The sequence below is a fragment of the Ambystoma mexicanum genome, chromosome 2p (assembly GCF_040938575.1).
Source record: "Ambystoma mexicanum isolate Mex_15411 chromosome 2p, UKY_AmexF1_1, whole genome shotgun sequence".
Taxonomy (NCBI): Eukaryota; Metazoa; Chordata; class Amphibia; order Caudata; family Ambystomatidae; genus Ambystoma; species Ambystoma mexicanum.
In genome coordinates, this window is record NC_090923.1 from 1202743539 (window position 1) to 1202758418 (window position 14880).

Here is a 14880-nt window from a genome sequence, read left to right on the forward strand (position 1 = left end):
CCCACAAGGAAAAGCATTTCGGTCCAAAGTTGAACTCATTGCATATTTCCAAAAGGTAGGCGATACAACGCTCGACCCTAATGATTTTGACTTCACTGTGACTGGGCGAGGTAGTCCCTCACGACGGGAACAGAAGCAGCCCAAAAAAGTTAAAACAACAAAAACTACTTCCACTGGTCGTGGAAGAGGAAGACCAAAGGGCAGTGTGAAAAGCAAGCCGACGACCACATCAGAGGGTGTGCAAGTCAAACGGGTTATTGAGAAAAGCCCTGGGAAGCTATTTGTCAAAATGCCGTTTTCGCCGTCAGCTGTGTCAGAAGGAGAAGCAACAACATCCGAGCATGTTCTTGTGATCAAGCGACCTGGCAGGAAAAGGAAATCTGAAACAGGTACCCAAGAAGCCCCAAAGAAGAGGGGTAGGAAGCCGGGGAGTTCAAATGCTGCAGTGGTGGCAGCGGCCGCAGCGGCGGCAACAGCAGCTGCTGCGGCAGCCACAGCAGCTGCTGCAGCAGAAGCTGCGGTGAAAAAGACAGAGAGGGTGTCTGCTTTTCAGTCAATCCATGAGACTGTCCTGCCAATCAAAAAAAGAAAAACACGGGAGACCGTTAGCGTAGAATTGAAAGAGACCCCGAAGCCCGAGAGTTCTTTGCCAGTGGAAGAAAATAGCAGCAAGGGCCCTAAACTGGGGAAGAGCCCAAGTCGTAAAAGTAAAGAGGGGAGCCCAAAAGGAAGGACTGGCACCAAGGAACATCACCATCACCACCACCACCACCACTCAGAGGTCAAGGGCGCTGGATCAAAAGACGCGCCACATAGAGCCGTGGATAATAGAAGTGGCGAAGAGCCTCAGGACTTAAGCAGTAAAGCATGGCGAGATGAAAAGCCAATGAAACTCGGACCCGGAAGTGACGGCTGCCCTGCGGAGGGCACTAAGCCTCAGCTGGCAGACAAATGCAAATACCGAAGTGAAGGCGAGAGAAAAGACTTTGTTTCTTCGAGTATGCCGAGGCCTAGCAGGGAGGAGCCTGTGGACACCAGGACCCCAGTGACCGAAAGAGTTAGTTGACTTTAAATAAGTGGAATAAGAAAGCAAAAAGCTGAAAAAAATCCAGGCAGCTGCGTCTCTTCTCCTTGTGGGTAGGACTCTACAATAGCTTCCCAAGAACTGAGATATAACAAAAGAAAATATTTGTTTTTTCTGTAACTTAGTTGCATAGCTTCAGAATGGGAAGATGAGTGGCACCCTCAGCTCTTTTTTGTGGTCAGACAGGTTGAAGTTGTGCACGGGCTCAAAAGAAGCGCAGACGTTTCCTCTGATAAAACAAGCCTGTCCACCCCTTCAACAGGACTTATTCTGGCATTATAATACTGACCAGATGAGCTTTCAATTCGGCTAAATAGCTGCACCAAATCTTATTTCCCCTTGATACATTGGAGATATGGTAGAGTATATGAATAGGCCAAGATTGTTCCAATCACATGAATGGCGGTCTCAGCACTTTGCAGTGTTTTCTTTGCTAAGGGCAGAAGACAGAGGGGGCAGGGCCTAAGTACATTCTTCAAGGGGCGGGTGCACTTTCACTTTGTTAACACGGATTCAGCTTCTGCCCTCTTGTCTCTGAATTACACAAAAATAATCCATTTGCTCAAGTGTTATTCTTTTTTTTCTGAAAAGAGTGCACCCCTTCCAGGTTTAAGAGAACATGGAGTCTAGGTAAACAATGTAATTTATTAAAACCTGGTTTTCTCACTACAGAAGAAAAGGAATATCACGTTCCGTATCAGTATAAAATACCCTGCCAAAAAGGATTGCAGTTGGCAAAGTTGACACTTACATTTTAGATTCAGAGATCTTGCTGCGAAGAGGAGAGGAAGCTGTGTTCTTCCAGTTCTAATTTTTTTTTAATGTATGTAGCTTTCCCAGCATAATCATGATGCGCTATACTTCATTTTCATATTTAGAAAACAGTTGACAACCTATTTTAAGAGACTTCCTCCCAGGCAAAGGAAGAAAATGCCCTGCGGGTGTGGATGGAGTGTGGTAGTGCATCTGCACTTTTATTAAAGTGGCATTACTTCTGCATGATTCCACCGACGCTCTGAAACTCTTAAAGTATTGCTGCATATTTTGAAAGCAATCCTGCCACAGTGATTTTGTTGACATATCTAATATTCTCCAATACAAGGCATCGTGTTAATTTTGCTTCAGCTGCAAAGTATCATTTTTATACATGTATATGCACTCACATAAATGCTTGCACAGACATCTCCCCCCAGGGCGCCCCTCCATTTAGGGTGTGGAGTGCGACCCTTCAATTCAAGCAGCTACTACTATTCAGCTTTAATATGTATTCCCAGATTTTTACCTAAGCCTGATTTGCATATGGCCTTTCTCTTTTGTAATGGCTTGGCAGGCAAAGAACGTTGGTGTGGAGGGTTGCCAGAGGTTAAGATTCATGTTAAACCTTCCAGCCATCACCTCTTTTGTTTTTGCTCTAGTCACCCCAACAGGGACAGTTAAACCCAGAAGTGTGTGCCTTGCCTCCTGGACCTTGAGACCCAAGATACTCCTCACCGATGAGGACGAAACATGCCTGGGGATGTTTGTGGTCTGGTGCAGAAGGGGTGTGTGACCAAGCAGTTCGGGCTGCCCTTTGTCGGGTGGGACCAAGTCGGATTTGCATATGGTCTTTCCCCTTTTTAATGGCTTGACAGGCAAAGAACGATGGTCTGGACGGTTGCCCAGAGCAATGCCAGAGGTTAAGATTGATTCTAAACCTTCCAGCCATCACCTCTTTTTTTTTTTACCCACATTAAACCTGATGAAATGAAAACAAATTTTTAGAGGACGGAAAAAAATTCTGAAATTAAAAATGAACATTATAATTATAGATGTTTATTTGCCAAAAATACTAAAAGTATATATAACAAAATGTTAATGTAAACATTTCTACAGAATGCAGAAGGAAAAAAAGTTGCAATTTCCGAATTAATATTTTCTTCTAACATATCTCCCCCTCCCCAAATGTACCCTACACCCCTTCTCATCTCCTACCTTCACTCTAATGCCTATTATACAACCTGTTTAAACCTTATTTCATATTAATTTATCCCTCTCTTTCCAAAGTAATTTACGCTATTCAGTGTAATGTAAGGATTTACATAATGTGGTTATTACCTATTGCTGACAATTCCACACCTCCCAAACCCCTATCACCCTCTCTTAAATGCACAGTTACCACGTGTTTAGAATCAGCAGCTGAATCTCTCTGCTCATTCACATTTCTTCAATGGTAACTGTGAGGTAACATACTGCCATAACTGCACCCAATTTTAAAATTATTGTAATTGATCTATTTGTGTTTTTTATTTCTTTTTCAAACAAAAGGAGCTGATTAGCCTTTAAAAACCTTTGTCAATATTGTAGGAATTTTTTTACAATTTTTGGGAACTTTTAAAATTATTTCTATTTAGTTGGGATTAAAACTTGTCTGTAACAACTATATATATTTTTTAAAGCATGATTGATTGTTTTAACTAGTGTGCAGGGGCCACAAACTGATTTATTAAGTTCCCATTTTACATCTTTATTATTTAAATTATTCTAATGGGTTCTTAAATTTCATCAGTTATACTTTTACGTCAAATACAGTTTTTGTTAAGTTATGTTGGTCAGGTTTACTTCCTTTTAATTGGGTTTCTTCAAAGTGACAGAATGCTGTCACCAAACCGTGTCCAGGATTTTATCCCATTAAGAAATGACTTATTTAAAGCAACAAAAAAAAGTCAGAGCCTTGAAAATGTCTGCCTGCCGTCTATTCTGGTTTCTATGACTGCAAAAAAATGATACAGTGGGAAGGCACTGGGCTGACTGACTGTTGAGAGTCTTAGTGCATCATTGAAAGTACAAAGTTTGTAGACCCCATATCAATCACAAATGGGTAGGCTGGGTTGCAATATTTTTAGTGTTTAGAAGTCACAGAATGAATTAAAGTTTGCCCAGATTGCTAGAAGTTAAGACTCGTTATCATTTTCTCTTTGTATTCCACACCGTTTGCTCTGGAAGGCATTTGCTGCTTACACCTCGCATCGGAATAGACCTTTTTCTCTGCTTACAGCTAAACCTTTTCTTCTCAGAGTATGTCTGTTGAGGAAAATGAAAAGCACCTTACTATGTGCAGCAAAAATAATGTGGAATGTTGTGCTTCCACAAACACGCACATGCACTCTGAGCTGCTGCACTTAAATGTTAATCTTCTACTAAGTCTTTAGTAGAAACCCAGCTCACAGGCTTCCTCTTGGATAAAATCAAAGAGGTTTCTTTCCCGTTGTTGCACTTTTGTCTAACAGATGTTTAACAAACTCTTTTGTATATGTCCCTTCCTCCCACCTGACCTTGCTTTTACAGTGCACAGTTATATTTTGCAGCACATTACAAGTCCTCTATTTGGGTGTTCTTATATTGAAAACATTTGGAAAAAAGCAGGCTTCGTAGATTAAGAAAGAACCTGGTTATGTATATATCATGTCCATTCGGTTGAAGCAAACAGAGAGCCTTTATAATCCCATTTTGTCCCTTTTGACCAGTCTTGTACTCTCCTATGTTAGTACCTTAGTAATACTAGTTGAAAGAATCACAACCGCAAAGACCACAGTCAGCTTGCGATTTTTTACTGTGACTTCCGTTGTTCATAAATTATGCTTCTGACAGGCATGTCACAGCTGTGCTGCTTAATGCTGTGTTTCTAGTGTAAAGAGAAAATGCAAAGTCAACTGCACCAAAGATAAGATCATACTATGATGGTTTAAGTGAGCTGCCGAGGTGAACATTCCAATATAATGTGCTAATTTCAATGGGATGGATATAGAAGCATGATGGGTAGTGATCCGGGTTACCAAGTGTGGAGCCTAGAGGCCAGCCCCGGGATGCATAGACGCAGCACAAATTCTCAATCTTTAAAAACAAAATACATTCAATAAACAAGAAAAATCCCAGCAATACCATCCCACTTGTTAACACCCCGTTTCTTCCTCTGTTGTTTTATAAGAACTTTCCAAACTGCTGACATGGAATGTGTCTTTGGAGGTTACCTCTTCCTCTAAAACTGCCTTCCTTGCCCATTTGGATTTCTATGTTTTTTGTGGCCTGTCTAGAGGAATGTCATTAAAAGTGATAGTCAATCATGAAAGTAATTTTCTCCAAGTGTCATTGGCTTTTGTTTTCCTTTCTTTTCAAATTTCTGGACCTACGTCCTTTCCAGAAAGGAGTGGCTCTCAAGTTAGCAACCTTGAAAGAATTGAAAGTTAGAACTAGAGTAGATGCATTCAGGTGTACAACTTGATGCAAGCTTTATTCACTCCTAGACAAGGCTGGTGCAAGGATTCACGGCACCAAATCCAAAATACCTCTTTGGCACCCTTTGCTCTTAAAATAGGGCCAGATTTTGCGGTTTTATAGTCACAAGGGAGAGCTGCCTGGAACATCTCTGTTTGTTGCACTATCGGTAGCTGCCTAGATTGGCCTTATTGTATCACCGGCTGTGCTCCCAGACATCATTTAAGGCAAATTAATTGTCTGCACATATACATATTATTCCACACCTTGTTATCCAATCTCCAGGCTAGCCATTCTTTTAAAATGTTAGATTTAAAAAGCAAATGCACACACAAGTTATTTAATCCTCTGAAATCCTCCTGAACAAATGCAAAACATATACTCCTACGTCCCATCCCCTTTCCTCCATACTTGTTGGAAATTCCGTCCTTCGGGACGGGACCATAGTACTTTAGTTAAAAGCCATCAAAAATTAAATTTGTGTCCTTCTTTTATTTTTATGCTGGGCCACCGCACGTGGCTGTAACCCCGCCCTCCTGAGATCCGGCCACACATTGCCTTTCAGTCCTTTTCTCTGCGCAGTCGGGGTCGGACGCACTAGCATCACTGGGAATTTTTTCTTTTGTTTCCTTTGTCCTTCCTTCCTGCTCTGGTTCCATGGTCCTCTTGTCCTCTCGTCTATGCCGGAGCATCTGGGATTCGTGTCCTGTTCATCTTGCGAGTGCCGTTTCGTGAGGGCGGATCCCCACTCTCTTTGCGTGTAGTGTCTTGGCCCGGAACATCATTGGGACTCATGCTTCTATTGCGACTCCCTTTCCATCCGTGCACTCCAGCATCATCTTGTCAGGTAGGAGGAGGTGTTTCAACACTTTCCTCCACCGCATTTGCTGCTCTTCATCGATGAAAAAAATAAGCGTCCGTGGGTTCTTTGCTTTTTAGGGTACCCCGGCCAGGGGACTCCTTCCCGGGGTCTTCCAGGACCGGGAGGGGCTCAAGTAGCTCTTCTACCAGGGATATCCCTGAGATGTGCCGCAAGGGGCTTAATAGGCGCACCAGAGCTTCTTCAGAGGGTCCCTTCAGCGGGCCTGCCAAAACCAGATCTTCTTCCGAGGTTCCTTGTTTGGGGGGCTAAAGTTGGGCCCAGTTCTTCTGTTGCTCTGGGTACCAGGGTTCGCCCTGAGGTTTTCGCATCTGGAATTCCCCGCACCAAGTATCGGCTCGAGGCCCCTCCTGAGGGAGCTAAAAGTACCGGGGTTCAACCCGAGGTTCCCCTTCTTGGGGCTAAATCGAACACCAGCAAAATTGAGGGACCCTCTTCGAGGGTCCTGGCGGTGAGGTACATCCCTCAGCCTTCCCACGCTCAGGGCCGTGGTGTTACCAGTTCTGTCGAGGGGGCAAAGAAGGCGGTCACGCACCACAGGCCTTCCAGTCCCAGCTCTGCCGAGGTTCCTCCACTGGAGGCTAATTCTGGCACAGTCCCTAAGGTGTCCAGTAAACACCCTAGGTCTGCCACTACCGACTCTGCCGAGGTTCCTTGCATCAAGGCTAAAATGGCACATAAGGCCCTTAACTCACCTGAGGAGACTATTGCCTCACTTTCTCCTGTGACACAGTTCGACTCAGGTGTTGACAAAATGGTGGCCCAACCTCCGCGGAATATGGCCATTTTGACTACCTCTCTTATACCAATGTTCACTACGGAGGGTACTGGGGTGGGCTCCTTTTGGGGCAGAGCAGCCTTTTCCACGCTATGTGGATAACAAGAACCCGGTCCACCCTTTAATGGATTGGCGTGCTTGGACACCGCTGCCTCATACAGTCTCGCTCCCTCCTGGATCCGCTCCCCTGATCTATGTCGACCCAGTTGGTGGAGGTCCATCCTGGCAACCATCCTCATTGCGTTCATGGGGGTATTCACCTTCCATGCGGCCTCTGCCCTCTCCAGCACCTAGATCTTCGTCCGAGGATGCGTTTTTTGGGAAATTTCAAACGCTGATGCATTCTGATCCCATGAAGGCGTACTTTAAGGATCTGTTTAGGGAGATTTAACCTAAGCTTCCTGTACCGCCTTCTGCTCTGGCACAACCTACACAGGTACCAGTGGTGCCTTCGCCGCCTCCAACTCTGCCTGTCGGACCTCCTCCACCACTTTCGCCTCTGCCTCCACTTTCCCCGGTAGAGAAATCACTGGGAGCGCGGCCTGACATCACTTTAGGTCCTGAGGCAGCAGGTGCAGCAGATCAGTCTTCTTCTCCTGCTTCATTGGACGATGATCAGGCGGACCAGAACAGCGATGAGCCGTCCTGCTGTGTTAGACCATTTCACAACCGGGTGCTGGACATGATGGCACTGCTTGGCATTCCAGTACCGGAGGGCCCCAGCTCCACAGGAGGGATGCACTTTCTGGAGCCTTCACTCTGTCGCTTCAGGAGCGCATCGGCCTGTTCCTCCCAAAGGACGTTTTGACTGAGGCCCGTACGGTCTCTGAAAAACCTCATTCCGGGCAGCATCGCAACAAGATGGTTGACGCTCCCTATAAGCTTCATACATCTGAGGAGATATCTTTGTCGGCTTGTCCGCTCCCTTTGTTGACAGTGGTGGTAACGGCCACCTTCCAGTCCAAGCCGGCCTCTACGTCCTCCACTGCAGCGGCTCAAATCCTCTATAAGGAGGACAAGCTTCTTGACGTCATTGAGAAGAAAGTATTTTCCAATTCGGCTCTCCAGCATTGTCAGGCTAACGCAGAGCTTATCCTGACAGCGGCCAATGTCAAGCTATGGATGGAACTAGCCGATTTCTAGGAATGTGTTCCTGCAGATAGGATCAATGACTTGAAAGTCGGTTTGTTGGATGCCAAGAGTGCTGGCACAGGATCTACTGGAGGCTGCGGCACACCACGTAGACAATTCCGCTCGAGGAATCATGGTCGGGGTCGACATCTCCCACCAAGCGTGGCTTCATGCTATGAAGTTCTCAAAGGAAGTGCAGGGCAAGGTACTTGATCTTCCTTTTGATGGTAAGGAATTTATCCATTCCTCCATAGATGAAAAACTAACAAAGACCAAGGCAAGCAATCAAACAGCCAAGTCTTTGTCAGTCCTGGCAAAAACTCCAGCTAAGGCTCCTTATACACAGAGTTCAGGGTCCCAAACTTTGGTCCTTCTCTGGATTCAGGGGTTTTCTGGGTCGCTGTGCGCGCCGATCTGAGGTGCCGGCTGGCGGGTCCCGCCGTAAGCAGCAGCGGCAAGGTGGCCTGTTTTTCTATCGGCCATCAGCCTCCTCTCCAGGGACAGGTAGTCTCTCTGCTGACAAAAGGGACAGATAGTCTCTCTGCTGACAAATCATCCAAATTATATTTTTTGTCGGTCGCACGAGACTCCGGTGGGAGGATGAATTTCGGCTCATCTGGAGGCGTGGCAGACCATCACCGAAGACCGATGGGTTTTGTCAATTGCTCGGGCCGGCGTCCGCTTGTCGCTACCACGCCCTTCAACCCTCCCTTCCAGCAGACTGGGTCGCCCTCCCTCAGAGCCGAGATACAGAAACTTCTAGACCTCAGAGCGGTGGAGCCTGTTCCCCTCAAGGAGCAAGGGGAGAGCTACTACTCCCATCTGTTCACAGTGCCAAACCCAACCTGGCTGGCCTGCGCACTATCCTCGATCTTTCCAAGTTCAATCTTTCTCTTCCCCAAGAGAAATTCAAGATGATCACGGCGGGCCAGATAAAGTCCTCTCTCCAGAAGGGCAACTGTCTCACCGTGGTAGACCTCCAGGATACATACATGCATAATCTGATTTGGAGCCAGCAAACATCTGCGGTTCTCCGTGGGAGCAGAACTCTTCCAGTTTCGTGTACTCCCTTTTGGTCTCAGCTCAACACTGTGTGTCTTTACGAAGATGATGTCGGTCATTGCAGCATTCCTCAGACTGCAGGGGATTCATGTATACCCATACTTAGACGATTGGCTCCTGCGCAGTCCTTGCCCACAGACGACCTTGACCAATATTCAGTCTCTCCTTCATCCCCTGTTCCATCTTGGGCTGTCGATGAATTGGCAGAAATCGTCTATGACGCTCTCTCAAGACCTGATCTTTCTGGGTTTCTGTTGGAATACGGTCAGTATCAAGGTGTTCCTAACGATGGACAGGATTGCAGACCTGTCGACCACGTGTCAGTTCTTCCTCCAGTCCTCGCACATGCGGCCTGGTGGTTCCAAAGACTTCCTGATCCACAGACTCCTCCCTTCTGGAGTGGGGAGCAACACTGTGTCACCTCAAAGTATTCGACTTGTGAACAATGCAGGACAGGCAGTTTCATATCAATTACCTGTTACTCCTGGCTGTGTTCCTGGTGCTCAAAGTGTTTCAGCCGACTATCACCAACGGGGTCCGTATTCGGACTGACAATTCTGTGGCGATGTTTTACATCAACAAGCAAGGGGCGGCACCAAATCACCTCTCATTGTGGATCTTGCCATACAAATTTGGGACTGGGCCATCCAGCACAATGTTTGGCTCCTGGCTGTACACATCCCGGGTCACATCAATGTGACTGCAGATTCATTCAGCCGTCAGTCGGCAGCCAGTTACGAGTGGGAAATGAACAGCAATGGCCTATTCAACATTTTCCATCAATGGGGCACTCCAGGGGTGGACCTCTTTGCAACTTCTTCAAAAAAGAAACGTCCTCTTTATGTGTCCAGGGCTCGGAGTGTCCTCCCTGGGGAACGCCTTTCAGATCCGTGTGACAACATGAAGGCTTACGCCTTCCCCCCATTACCACTGATTCATTGGTCACTCTGCAAGCTCAGGACTGCATCGAATTGCACTCTCTCACAATCGTTCAACTTGGTGGCCTGGTGCCTGAGTTCAGATCTTTAGCACAATTCAATCTATTCAAAGACAACATGCACATTATCCAAGCGGCCAGGAAGCCTTCCACGAGGGTCCAGTACAGGAGCAAATGGCTCCGGTTTTGCCACTGGTGTTTAGCCAAACAGCTCAATACCAGGCAGGCTTTGGTCGACACCGTTCTATCCTTTGTGTCTCACCTGGCAGCTTCTGGCATCCATGTTCTGTCATGCAGGACTTAATTATCCGCCATTGCGGTCTACCTGTCCACGGACAGCTGTTCTTTTTCTTTGATTAATCCAGTCATCAAAAGGCATTTTTCGGGCCTTCTTCATCTGTTCCCGCCGGTGCGGACTCCTCATCCCAAATGGGATCTAAATGTGGTCCTCATCGCGTTAATGTCATAAGCCGTTTGAACCAATGGCCACTACCGATCTTAAGTACCTCTCTTGGAAGGTTGCTTTTCTGATCGCAATAACATCGGCAAGGCAAGTAAGCGAGGAAACATCCGTTCCTCACTTTCCACAAGGATAAGGTTGTGCTTGGCACTCATCCTTCTTTCCTTCTTAAGGTGGTTACTGATCTTCATTTGAACCAATCTATCTCCTTACCAGTCTTCTTCCTGAACCCAGCATCTGATGGCGAGAGAGGTCTACACAATTTGGACGTCAGGCAAGCCCTGAAGTTTTACCTCGATAGAACAAGTGAACTCAGAAGCGCCTCACAACTCTTTGTTACATTCGGTGACCCTAAAGGGAAACCAGCTTCGAAAGCATCCATCCCCCGCGAGATTGCCTCATGTATTTCAGAGGCCTACAAGAACCAAGGCCTTCTACCACCAAAGGGCATCCATGCACATTTAGTCCGTGGCAAAGCAGCTGCTGTTGCCTTCCAAAAGTATGTCCCTTGGGAGTCCATCGCCAAGGCGGCTACGTGGGCCTCCCCATTGGCTTTCTGAAAGCTTTACTGCTTAGACCTTAAAGCCACGTGCGGTGGCCCCACGTAACGATAAAAGAAGGACACAAATTAAAATTTGGATGCTTTTTAACAAAGTGCTCCGGTCCAGTCTCGAAGGACGGAATGTCCCACAAGTATGGAGGAAAGGGGACTATGGACTTGGAGTAAGGTAGTCACTACGGTGAGTAACTTTGTTATTTCAGAACCTGCATTAGCCCAGGGTAGGAACCACCTTGTTTTTCAGCTAATTGATGTCACAGTGCTTCCACGTTGTCATAGTATCATATTTTTATATATCATATCATGCCATATTCACTGATTTCGAATTACTGTAATAATTGCTCTTATTGTTATCCAATTTAATGGTACTCAATGTGTCACCCATAGTGGGATTAAGGCTAAATCAGTCCGGCCGTGATTCAGACCTATGAGTGCTGGTCTTAAAGACAGCTGAGGAATTTGTTTAACTCACTGAGCTATCTTACTAAGTTAATATTAGTGAAACATTAATGGATCCTCTATTAGTTTCTGTACAAAGGAGACACTCTTTTATTCAGCACTGGGGCAGAAAACATGACAAGCAAAGGAAGGTTATTGGGATTCCAAAAATTTCCAAAATGCAGCTTTTGATAAAACAAAGGCTACTTTGGCACTCCTTTCCTTTTATTTGTAAAATTTAAACCAAAACCTTCAGAACTTTTCAAATCTGCTTACAGCATCATTTCTTTTAATCGTTTATGAGGTTCAAGCCACACGTGTGACTAGGCTTCACACAAGAATCAAGTCAATTCACTACTTTCTTGCTTGTTTGAAGAAAAGGATTCCTCTTTCTCTCACGGTCATCCCACCTGCACTTTTCACCCACTTTTTATTCTTTCCCGTGGAGAATTTCCGACTTCTTTCTGGATTGCCATTGGCCTTTTAAAGGGGAACCAATGGCATAGGCATCTGTTGTATTTATTATATTTACATTTTCATTGAGCTCTGATTATTTTTGAAGCTATTCTGAAACACATTCTGGAACTACTGATTTATTTAGCAATGACTGTTGAAGCCATGAAATAGATCCAGCACTTTTATTTGAGGTATATTCGTGTTAAACACAACAGAATTTTCTTAATGCAAGTTTTTACACTAGCCAAGCAGCTTAGCTACAATAAGATACAAGAGGTCAACAATAAGGCCTCCAATGTGAGTTCAATAATACAATGAGTGTAGTCATTTGTGTAATATCTGCCCCTTTGTGCCCTCTGGGCAGTTTGTTCCACTTTATAAATAAATCAGATCAATGTATGTTTAGATTTGTATTTTTGCACTGGAATGGCACTTTGAAACTTTCTATTATTAGAATTATTAGAGATAGAAGGTAATGTTTTTGTGCCATCTTCCCTTTCCTTGAGGCCTTGTGTAATCTGGAATACAGGAATGTTAAATGTTTGCTTACTGTCAACAGTTGTTTTCCACATTGCCATAAATGTGGGATCCTAGGTGATGTGATACTGTTTAAAGAAGAACAATATTCTGATCAAGTGAAAACATTTTATTGATAAGACTGTCATTGAGCTGGATCCAAGTTTCAAATAAGTGTAAAAATGGGGAGCCAGACAAGTACAACAGCCAATGACACAAAGTAGCTTACATTGAAACCATACTTCACACACAAATAATACAATTATAGCTGCTTAGGTAAAGACAAGAGTCGGCAGCAGTTTTAGCAACCCCCTTCCAAAAGTAACACACGTTTTCAAAGATTCTCATTTGTTTGGAAACTTTGGCACATCACAAAGACCCAAGAGATGATTTAGCTCTGCCTTGAAAATGTCAGAAGGATGCTGAGGCATGCAGTGCCTGACATTCATTGCATTCTATTAGATACGTGGTATCTTACCTGTGGTTGTGTTTCAAAAGCACCACTCTGAAGGAGTATTTACCCACCCTATTATTGCTCAACAGATTATGTTGTATGTTTTTTATATTTGTTGTCTACAACCTTTAATTACTTGTCTGAAGATCATGCTAGGCACATTGTTTCTAAGTGTTGGTGCACTGGCCACTTTCATTGTATTCTCTTTTGTTTATTGTATACAATCTTTTATTTCCTGAGTGAAGATCATTCTAGTCACACTGTGTCTTAGTGTTGGTGCATTTGCCACTTTCTGTGATGTTTGGTGAATCTTCAGCCTGCCTGCACTGTCCTAACTAAACACCCATGAAAATATTGTTTAGCCCGTTGTACAGATGAAAGTCCAGGTGGACTTTAAGAAAAGAGCTTTTGTTGACAGCTGTCAAAGAGAGCCAGTAGCCAATATGAACCCAAGTGCTTGGGCCAGAGCATCGCTAGTTGGACTATATTTGGCACACTAGCAAACTAGAGAATACATACCTGTATCTGAGAGAAAATGGCACCTCAAGCGCATTGGCACCGTTTTCAATTATTCTGTGTTTTTGGTACTTATGGGGATTCCAGTGTCTCCACCCTGTGTTTACATTTCTTCATTTTGAGATTGCTCGTGCCCAAATAAAATCTCTCAAAAGACCTCTCTATTTTCATTCCTGCAACAACAAAAAAACATGAGAAGTAGAAAGGTGTGCAAGAGTCTTTCTTGGCACCATCCTAAGTTTTGTGTTCTCCTAGGACACCATTTTCATTGCTGAGCTTTTACCTAGCCAGTAATGTACACTTGCTGTAACGTGTGAGTGACCCTCTGCATTGGAGTTTTTTAAATGGGAGTTTGGTTGCATTCATGCCAGCTTCTGTGGTCAAGGCGTACAATGATGGATACCAGACAAACCCAAAGAGGCATCTTTCACAACTCTGCCCAGCAGGGATTGGCTCAGTTTATCAGCCTGACAGTTTTATTGTTTGGATCATACACTTGTTTGAAATAGCCATGAGCATGAATTGCTTACTTTTGACCATAGGTAGGATTGTGCTTCTCTACAAATGCGTATTCTTTTATTGTTGGGGCAAGTCCTTTAGTTATGCCTACAATCATTGATCTAAACAGAATGGCTCATGAAGCTCTGATCTGCAGAAAACATTGGTTCTCATGCTTGACTATTCCAATATGTTTGAGAGTATAATGTTTCCCCATTTAAAGCACCTCATTCACAGGGAATTATTGTCTTTTTATGAGCAAGGTTAGTAAAGCATCCATGTATTCCGGTGAGCAAACTTGTTTTTTTGTGCGTATCACTTCAGTTATAGAAGCCTATGAATGTCGGTCACTGTTGACTTCTGAACCTTAAATAGTGAGTCGGAAAAATCACTGTGACTCCTACCCGGCTGATTAGTCCCTTCACACACTCCATTTTATGATTAGGGCTTCGTCTTTCTTTTCTGCATTTATTTGTAAATACTAAAAAAAGTGAAAATGGCAATTGAGAGCTGCCACTATATCACTGTGACATGGCACTGCAATGCCATACCGGTAGTGAAGTCATTGTAGACTGGAGAACAACTGGCATTATCTTCTTTCACTGGCCATTTGAAGCTTGCATTACATTTTGCTTGTTGCGACTGGAAACTGAATTTTGTGTTACTGTTCATGTGGACATAGTTTAGTTTACTTGGATTCTTTGAACAAATAAAAAATAAACATGGAAACATTATAGTTGCCCTTTTATATTTTTTATAGATGAATAATAAACATGAAAAGATACAGGTATAGTTGTTAAAAATAAATAAGAAAAATACAGATGCAAACGTCTGGAAGATAAATACCATTAAAGATTGAG

The 14880-nt window shown here is 44.3% G+C and overlaps 1 protein-coding gene across 1 annotated transcript in view; it reads left to right on the forward strand.

Moving 5' to 3' along the window:
• Positions 1-14880, forward strand: part of MECP2 (methyl-CpG binding protein 2) — a 472523-nt gene that overhangs the window by 441760 nt on the left and 15883 nt on the right. Inside the window, exon 3 of the mRNA XM_069645433.1 lies at positions 1-14880. This exon is cut by the window's right edge and continues 15883 nt beyond it. Coding sequence (XP_069501534.1) covers positions 1-1066 — 1066 coding nt within the window. The 3' untranslated portion in view covers positions 1067-14880.